Here is a 10172-nt window from a genome sequence, read left to right as displayed (position 1 = left end):
CAGCTACAAGCAATGTGGGGGATTTCTCAAAAACATGGGATTGAGAGAAGACATGAAAGAATACAAACACTAAGATTTCATTCATATTAAGTTTTTCATGAGTAAAACTAAACAATACTTACAGAGAAGCATAAATCAAAAAGAAATGCAAGGAAATAATTATTAGGGTGGTGAAGGAAAAGGGTGAGTACAGGAAGGATTCTGGAGCAATGGAAATGCCCTTTATAATTTGTGTTAACTCACCTGTACATGTAATAAACTTTTATCTATGATTTTATATTTTGCAATAAAAGGGGGAAAAAACAAATAAACAAAATCTCCTCCAAATAATGGCTGGGAGCAAAGGCTGTTTGCAGTTGAAATACGATAGCACAAATGACGTGATAAAATACGGGCTGAGATGTGGATCACAGCAACAAAAAGGGAAAGTGATTGGAGAATAAAAAAGCAGGGATGGTATTTATTCAATGGCAGTTCAATCCAGGTTACAGAGAGAGCATCCTGGACAGAAGTGGAACTTCTTAAATCAGAGAGAAGCTTCCAAGGCGAGTTTCCCAAAGAAAAATGGGCACCAAGGGCAAAGTAAGCAAATGTACTGTTTCTTCGTTCAATTCTTCTTTTTTGTATACTAGTACTTTTGCTAAAAAGCTTCCATTTAAGTTAACCTCAGAATGCATTCATTTAAAGTTGATCAAAAGCACCCCGTCATGCTAGAAAATTACGCTAATGAAATTACTGTAGACTGGCCATAATGCTTACAACAGGCTGTCAAATTAAATATTTTTATTTGTCAAAAGAAGAGAGAGATTTGGGTAACTATAACCATAAAATAGAATTTGCATTTGTTAAAAGTGGTGTTAGAGAAGAATATGGAAAACATTCATAGTATACTAATAAGTAGAAAAAGTAGATTAAAAATATCACATACAGCCGAAACCGGTTTGGCTCAGTGGATGGAGCGTCGGCCTGCGGACTGAAAGGTCCCAGGTTCGATTCCGGTCAAGGGCATGTACCTGGGTTGCGGGCACATCCCCAGTAGGAGATGTGCAGGAGGCAGCTGATCGATGTTTCTCTCTCATCGATGTTTCTAACTCTCTATCCCTCTCCCTTCCTCTCTGTAAAAAATCAATAAAATATATTAAAAAAAAATATATCACATACAATAAGATCCCATTTGGGGATAATTCAAAGGATTTACCTCACAAAATTACAGGTGGATTTTATTCCTTTTCTTCTTGTTTGTATTTTGAAACTTCCCATAATTAACATTTATTGCACCTGTAAATAACATTAATTATATTTTTAAAAATAATTCAAAATTACATAACTGTCAAAAATATGTATTCATGTTGTCAAAGACTAGGAAAATCACATCAAAAGCAAAAATACTGTAGTAGTATTAGAATGGAGAATTATAGGTTTGTTTCTTTCTACTTTCTTTCAATGTTACTCATATTTAAAACTAAAAATACAATATTAAGAGGCAAGCCCAGCTGGTATGGCTCACTGGTTGAGTGTTGACCTATGAACCAAGAGGTCACAGTTCTATTCCCTGGTCAGGTCACATGCCCAGTAGCAGGCTCAATCCCCAGTAGGAGGAGTGCAGGAGACATCCAATCAATTATTCTCTCTCATCATTGATGTTTCTATGTCTCTCTCCCTCTCCTATCCTCTCTGAAATCAACAAAAATATTTTAAGAGGCTAAATAAAATTTTAATGATAGAATCCTGCTTAATTTATAAAATAAGTTTATATAATATTATTTAATTTATTTTATACATTTTTACCCAAAATTCTTTCAGTGACCAAATTTTTATTTAATATTTATTTATTCTACTGATAAATTTACTCATTATTTAAGCATCACTTCTCAAACTTTTATGTGCATATGAATCACCTGGATCTTGTTGAAATGCAGATTTTGATTTAGGGGATTTGGGACAGGTCTTGTTGCTCTAACAAGTTCCCTGGTGTTGTCAATAACTTCTGGTCCAAGGGGGGATCATACAATGAGTAGCAAACATGTAAAATCACATTTATGTTCTAGCAATGAGGACTTAGGTAATTCAGATCTGATAACAAATTGTTCAGTCAACAAATACTTATTGGCCAAACCCTATGAATTTATCCCCTCTGCTACTGAAGCGGGGGAAGGTCAAGGCATTATATTAAGGTAAACTTTAATGCACCTGTTTTTCTCAAAAATTAAAAAGGCACCCAGGCCAGTGTGGCTCAGGTGCTTGAGCATTATCCCTTGCTCCAAAGGGTTGCCTGTTCCATTCCTGAAGAAAGGCCTGTGGAAGGCAGTTGATCACTCTCAGATCGATGGTTCTCTCCATTCCTCTCTCTAAATAATCAATAAACTAGTCTTTAAAAAAGAATAAAAGTGCAATGACTGTAATGTAGATCATGATTTCTTATTTTCAATAATCCCCTTTTCTATAAAATAATATAATTATATAAAACATCCAGCCACAAGTTATGGTATAATATGCTTTTTATTTTTCCCCCCATAATTACCTTCTCCCTCCCAATCCCCCGCCCAAACTTCTCCCTCTCTTCCCTCCCTCCCTATGTCCCTCTCTCTCTCCCAGGTTATTAAATGCAAAGCAGCCATCGCCTGGGAAGCAAACAAGCCCCTTTGCATAGAAGAGGTTGAGGTAGCTCCCCCCAAGGCACATGAAGTTCGAATTCAGGTGAGTGGGGACTCTCCCTGGCGGGACACACTGGGCACTGACTAGGTGCAGACGTGGCTCTGTCAGCTCACGCCTGTGTGATGTGACTGGGAAGCCCTGCAGTTCTCAGTGTGGGCGATTGTATCTTTAGGTTCAGATACAAACAGGCCTTATCTCCAGAGGGGGTAAATCATTCGTTATTTATCAGTAGCCATTGATAATGGGCTTAAAATTTAACTAAAGCACCTTAACATTAATCATTAACCTTAAGAATCAGATTAAGGAATTCCCATTGGATTACAATTAGTTATATCTTCTTTTAGTTTTCCACTTGCCAATTATTAAAAGGGAGATAGAGAATTTGGTTCAAAACAAGGAAAAAAAAAAACAAGGGAGAGGAAAACCTGAAGAGCTGCTGTAGGCAGCACAGGGTCTTGGGTGCAGATGAAGGGAAGGCAGTGGGTGAGCAGGGAGAAGAGCCCATGCTGAGTGGGCAGATCATCAGCAGCAAGTTGGGGTCATGTCTCCATTTCCCCAGAGCTGGCTGCCCAGGCTATGTTTTCCCTCCAACCACCACAGGAAGGGCTTATACATGAGGATGAATGGGATACCCTCATGAGCAGAATCTTGAAGAAGAATATAGAGATACAGCAGTAATTAATTTAGACAATCTTTTACTTGATCTCTCACTTTTAACTATAAAAGTTTTATTACCTCTATTTCGTGTTATTTCAACAAAATTTGAACAAGACCTAGAAACCTGTGTTCTCTCCATTCCTCTGCCTGTTAGACTTTGTTTAAATTTTCCCTATTGCCTTTGATTTCTCCTCTCCTGGAGACAGTAACTGCCAATTTTATCTCTTTTTATGATTTTCCAATGACAGTAAAAGGCAGAAAAGTAAGGTATAAAAGGAAAAGAATATATGCTAATAAATCTTAATTTATGTGTGTTTTTTTAAGTATTATGTTTTTATTGAGCTCTAAGAGTGTTGTAAAGTCTCAGGGTGAAAATGAAATTATCCTAAAATTACCCACTTAACAACCCCAATAATGTAATTACAGAAATAACTCAAGTATGCGGTTGCTTTGTAGATAATCGCCACTGCCTTGTGCCATACCGATGCCCATATTCTCCATCCTAAATTTACGAAGGCTCTGTTCCCAGTGATCCTTGGCCATGAGGGGGCAGGAATTGTGGAAAGTGTTGGGCCAGGAGTGACCAATTGCAAGCCAGGTATTGTATTTTCTCATTCCAATAAGTGAGAATGTCAGGATATTTCAAGGATAATCCCTGATAGATTCCTGGCTTTGCATGCTATATTGATCTCTGTTTCCATAAGGGACCATCTTTTCCAAAGCAAAAGTGAGAAACACAATCTATCAAAGGGAAGGCAGTGGGTGAGCAGGGAGAAGAGCCCATGCTGAGTGGGCAGATCATCAGCAGCAAGTTGGGGTCATGTCTCCATTTCCCCAGAGCTGGCTGCCCAGGCTATGTTTTCCCTCCAATCACCACAGGAAGGGCTTATACATGAGGATGAATGGGATACCCTCATGAGCAGAATCTTGAAGAAGAATATAGAGATACAGCAGTAATTAATTTAGACAATCTTTTACTTGATCTCTCACTTTTAACTATAAAAGTTTTATTACCTCTATTTCGTGTTATTTCAACAAAATTTGAACAAGACCTAGAAACCTGTGTTCTCTCCATTCCTCTGCCTGTTAGACTTTGTTTAAATTTTCCCTATTGCCTTTGATTTCTCCTCTCCTGGAGACAGTAACTGCCAATTTTATCTCTTTTTATGATTTTCCAATGACAGTAAAAGGCAGAAAAGTAAGGTATAAAAGGAAAAGAATATATGCTAATAAATCTTAATTTATGTGTGTTTTTTTAAGTATTATGTTTTTATTGAGCTCTAAGAGTGTTGTAAAGTCTCAGGGTGAAAATGAAATTATCCTAAAATTACCCACTTAACAACCCCAATAATGTAATTACAGAAATAACTCAAGTATGCGGTTGCTTTGTAGATAATCGCCACTGCCTTGTGCCATACCGATGCCCATATTCTCCATCCTAAATTTACGAAGGCTCTGTTCCCAGTGATCCTTGGCCATGAGGGGGCAGGAATTGTGGAAAGTGTTGGGCCAGGAGTGACCAATTGCAAGCCAGGTATTGTATTTTCTCATTCCAATAAGTGAGAATGTCAGGATATTTCAAGGATAATCCCTGATAGATTCCTGGCTTTGCATGCTATATTGATCTCTGTTTCCATAAGGGACCATCTTTTCCAAAGCAAAAGTGAGAAACACAATCTATCACAGTCTAACAATGAGACAGAATACTTGAATCAGAATTGTCTGGTAAAATCTGGGGGAGATGGTCACTTTATTTACATACTAGTAGAGCACTGAGAAACTGTGCTATGAAGCTAAGCTACAAAGTTAGATTAAACTGAAGCTTCCATGGACACATAAATGACAACTTGTAACAACCTCCTCTAAATAAAGCAAAAAACTAATTTAATATTATAAAGAATTTGAAGAATGGGGTAGCTCATTCTGTAAGTAGCTTAAGTGAGAAATATTACACATATGCCAATGTTAGCCTAAGTTAGTCTTTCTGGAAGTTTGAAAGATTAAAATGACAAGCAAATGAAACATGCCAATGACTGAAATTATTTACTGCATATTTCATAACAGATATTCCACCAAATGCTGGAATAAGGGCTCTGTAATCCTCCCTTGTCAGACAGGATGACCATTTCACTCTTCCTTCCTTTAATAAGGATGCTCCAAACCCTGAGGTATACGTATTAGTATCTTTCCATTCCAAACAAGATCATAAAAACCAACTGCTCCTCAAAGTTTTGCATCCATGAAGGAGTCTGATCAATGTAGTCTCAGCTCTGCCACCTGCTGGCTCTGTGACCTTAGCCAGTTAAATCATTTATCTGTGACTCAGATTTCTGTTTCTAAAGTGGGGACAATAATACTACCCTTCTCAAAGGGTTGTTCTGAGAGTTAGCTGAGACAATATAAGAACAAATGTTAATTATTATTGGACCTTGGTCATCAGAGGATAGAAGCCATTTTTAAATCAAAATTGAATAAAAAGTAGAAGATGTGGAACTTGACAGTAAAACAAATGGTGAAACACAGTGGTGATGGTTTAATGTATACTCTCCATATCTAGTCTGTCACTGTCCACCTCTCCTGTTATATGAGGATGTCCTATTCCACATGGGGGGTTAGAAATATAATAAATAATAGTCATGATGGAGAGAGCTTCAAGGACAGCAGGTAGGACTCTTCACCTGATGGTATCAGTACAGACTTGTTGCTTGACTGCCCAGCAGGGAAAAATGAAAAAGTATAGGTAATACAAGGGGAAGTCAGCAATCTTATAGAGTAATAAAATGTTTTGCCACCTATACTCTGCTGAACATAACATGTATACCCTAAGGAATGGTGTTTTCCACTGATTCATCTGGTAGAAATTATTTACAGGTAACATTTACAAGTAACGTTTATAGGCATCCAACATATGGCCTTTCTTTCTAGGTGACAAAGTGATTCCTCTCTACATGCCTCAATGTAAAAAATGCAAGTTCTGTTTGAGTCCACTCACAAATTTCTGTGCAAAGCTCAGGTAAGCTCTACACACGGTTAGTGAGAGTATACATTGGTACCAATATTTTGGGCAGTACATTGGCAAAACATAAATGGAGTTGAAGGTGTGCATATTTCTACCCACCAATTCTACTCAGGTGAGTGCAAGGAACTGTTGCAAAATCACCCAGGGAGATGTGTGCTAGAATGTTCATTGCAACATTGTTTATTACAGCAAACTATTCAAAAGAGCACAAATATCCTTCAATAAGAGAATAGGTTAACACAGCGATTTTCAACCTTTTTCATCTCATGGCAATAATCAAAAAACTCCCAGCAAGCAAAAGCCCTGGCCCAGATGACCTCACAGGGAAATTTTACCAAATATTCAAGGTAGAACTAATGCCTATCCTCCTCAAATTATCAAAGAGGAATGAACACTTTCAAGCTCTCTTTACAAGGCCAGTATTATCCTAATTTCAAAAACAGATACAAAGAAAGAGAATTATAGGCCAATATCTCTGATGAACATAGATGCTAAAATCCTCAACAAAATAATAGCAAATAGGATCCAGCAATATATTAAAAAGATATGTATCATGACCAATTGGGATTTTTTTTAAAGCTTTTATTTTTATTTATTTATTTTTAAAATATATTTTATTGATTTTTTACAGAGAGGAGGGGAGAGGGATAGAGAGTTAGAAACATCGGTGAGAGAGAAACATTGATCAGCTGCCTCTTGCACGCCCCCTACTGGGGATGTGCCCGCAACCAAGGTACATGCCCTTGACCGGAATCGAACCTGGGATCCTTGAGTCCGCAGGCCGACGCTCTATCCGCTGAGCCATACCGGTTAGGGCACCAATTGGGGTTTTTCCAAACATGCAAAGCTAGTAAAATATTCACAAATCAATAAATGTGATGCATCACATAAGCAAATTGAAAGACAAAAAAAAAATCACATGATTATATCAATAGTTGCAGAAAAAGCAGTCAACAAAATCCAACATCCACTTTTTATAAAAATTCTCAGCAAAAGGGAATAGAGAGATCATATCTCAACATAATAGAGGCCATATATAACAAACCTACAGCCAACATCATACTCAATGTGCAAAAATTAAAAGCATTTTTCCCAAAACAGGAACAAGACAGAAACATTCTTATTCAACACAGTACTGGAAGTCCAAGAAGGAAAAATAAAAGGCATCCAAATAAAAAGAAAGAAGTAAAACTATCATTATTTGCAGACTAGAGGCCTGGTGCACGAAATTTGTACACTGGAGGTGGGGGGGACGGGAGTGGGGGGTTCCCTCAGACTGGCCTGCACGCAACCTCTTGCAATCCAGGAGCCCTCGGGGGAGTCCAACTGAAGGCTTAGGCCTGCTCCCTGGTGAGCGGGCCTAAACCGTCAGTCGGATATCCTTAGCACTACCGCGGAGGCAGGAGAGGCTCCCACCACCACAGCTGTGCTTGCCAGCTGTGAGCCCGGCTTTTGGCTGAGCACACTGACCACGTTGGGGGGGAGGGGGGGAACAGCAGCTCCTGCATTGAGCATCTGCCCCCTAGTGGTCAGCTCCATTTGGTTGGTTTGCATATTAGCCTTTTATCATATAGGATGACATGATGTTGTACATAGACAACCCTAAAGACTCCACTATGAAATTACTAGATTTAATAAATGAATTCAGCAATGTAGCAGGATACAAAATTAACACCCAGAAATCAATGGTATTTTTATACACAAATATGAACTCTCAGGAAAAGAAACTAAAAAAAAAAATCCCATTTACTTTTGCAACAAAAAAATTAAGATACTTAGGTATAAACTTAACCAAGGAGGTAAAAGATCTGTACTCAAAAAACTACAGGATGTTGAAGGAAGATATAAACAAGTGGAAGTACATACCATGTTCATCAATTGGTATAACTGACATCATTAAAATGCCCATAGTACCCAAAGTAACCTATAAATTCAATGCAATCTTTATTAAAATACCATTGGCATATTTCACAGATCTATAAAAAAATAATTCAAAAATTTATATGGAACTAAAAAAGACCCCGAATAGCCACAGCAATCTCGAGAAAGAAAAACAAAGTTGGAGGGATCACAATACCAGCTATCAAGTTATACTACAAAGCCACCATAATAAAAACAACCTGGTTCTGGCACAAGAACATACAGATCAATGGAACAGAATGGAAAACCCAGAAATTGACCCAAGCTATTATGTTCAATTAATATTTGACAAAGGAGGCAAGAGCATACAATGCAGTAAAAACAGTCTCTTTAATAAATGATGTTAGGAAAACTGGACAGGTACTTGCAAAAAAATGAAACTAGACCACCAACTTACACCATACACAAAAATAAACTCAAAATGGATAAAGGACTTAAATGTAAGACGGGAAGCCATAAAAATCTTAGAAGAAAACATAGGCAGCAAAATCTCAGACATCTCATGGAGTAGGATTTTCACCGATACATTGCCAAGGTCCAGAGAAATGAAGGAAAAAATAAACAAATGGGACTATATCAAACTAAAAAGCTTCTGCACAGCAAAAGAAACTAGATTCAAAATGCAAAGGGAACCCACTGTATGGGAGAATATATTTGCCAATGATACATCAGATAGGGGTTACTTCCCAAAATATATAATGTACTCATATAACTCAACAAAACACAAACAATCCAATTTAAAAATGGTCAGAGGATCCAAATAGACACTTCTCCAAACAGGGCATACAAATGGCCAAAAGACATCTTAAAAAATGCTCAGCATCACTAATCTTAGAGAGATGCAACTTAAAACAATGAGGTAGAACCTCACACCTGCCAGAATGGCTAACATCAACAAATCAACATATAAGTGCTGTCAAGGATGTGGAGAAAAGGAAACCCTAGTACACTGCTGGTGGAAATGCCGGCTGATCGATGTTTCTCTCTCATCGATGTTTCTGACTCTCTATCTCTCTCCCTTCCTCTCTGTAAAAAAACCAATAAAATATATTTTAAAAAAAAATAAATAAAAATAGAATTTCCATTTGACCCAGGGATCCCATGTCTAGGAATATATCCTAAGAATCCCAAAACACCAATCAGAAAGAATATATGCACCCCTATGTTCATAGCAGCATTATTTACAGTAGCTAAGATCTGGAATCAACCCAAGTGCCCATCAGTAGATGAGTGGATAAAAAAGCTGTGGTACATTTACAAAATTAAATACTATGCAGCTGTAAAAAAAAAAAAGGATCTCTTGCCCTTTGAGACAGCATCCAGGGACCTGGAGAGTATTATGCTAAGTGAAATAAGCCAGACAGAGAAAAACAAGTATCACAGCATCTCACTTACATGTGGAATCTAATGAACACAATAAACTGGTGAATAAAATAGAACCAGAGGCATGGAAACAGAACAGATTGATGAATCTCAGAGAGAATGGGGTTGGGGGGGAGGTAAGAAATTAATCAAAGAATTTATATGCATATATGCATTGTCCATGAACCCAGATAATAGCATGGTAAAAGCCTGGAGGTGGGGTGGGAACCCAGTGGTAGGGGGCAACGGGGATAAAAGGGCGTACATTTGTAATACTCTCAACAATAAGAATTAAAAAATAAATAAAATTTTTAAATTTATTGTTATCATTACTATCTTTAGATGACCCCTGACTATTATATCATATTATATTATGTATTATAATATGCATATTATTTATATTATATTTGATATATTATTTACACTCAGTGGCCAGATTATTATGACCACCTGACGTTTGTAGGCAAATTAGCTATAATTTCCTGCTGAAGTTGCTAGAGGGCCAGATCATTATAAACATCTGAATAGCACAACATACCTAAGTATCATTGCTGATCAA

General features: G+C 37.4%; 1 protein-coding gene across 1 annotated transcript in view; it reads left to right on the top strand.

The window, feature by feature from the left end:
- Positions 1–405: 405 nt before the first annotated feature.
- LOC102254689 (alcohol dehydrogenase 4) overlaps positions 406–10172 on the top strand; it is a gene marked incomplete at its 3' end in the record, with an annotated part of 18338 nt that continues 8571 nt past the window's right edge. Inside the window, exons 1-4 of the mRNA XM_005867961.2 lie at positions 406–582; positions 2596–2697; positions 3769–3910; positions 6238–6325. Of these exons, the coding sequence (XP_005868023.1) occupies positions 565–582; positions 2596–2697; positions 3769–3910; positions 6238–6325 (350 nt within the window). The remainder of the gene's footprint in view (positions 583–2595; positions 2698–3768; positions 3911–6237; positions 6326–10172) is intronic.

The sequence above is a fragment of the Myotis brandtii genome, unplaced genomic scaffold (genome assembly GCF_000412655.1).
Source record: "Myotis brandtii unplaced genomic scaffold, ASM41265v1 scaffold2565, whole genome shotgun sequence".
NCBI lineage: Eukaryota > Metazoa > Chordata > Mammalia > Chiroptera > Vespertilionidae > Myotis > Myotis brandtii.
This window is presented reverse-complemented; position numbering and strand designations above follow the sequence as displayed.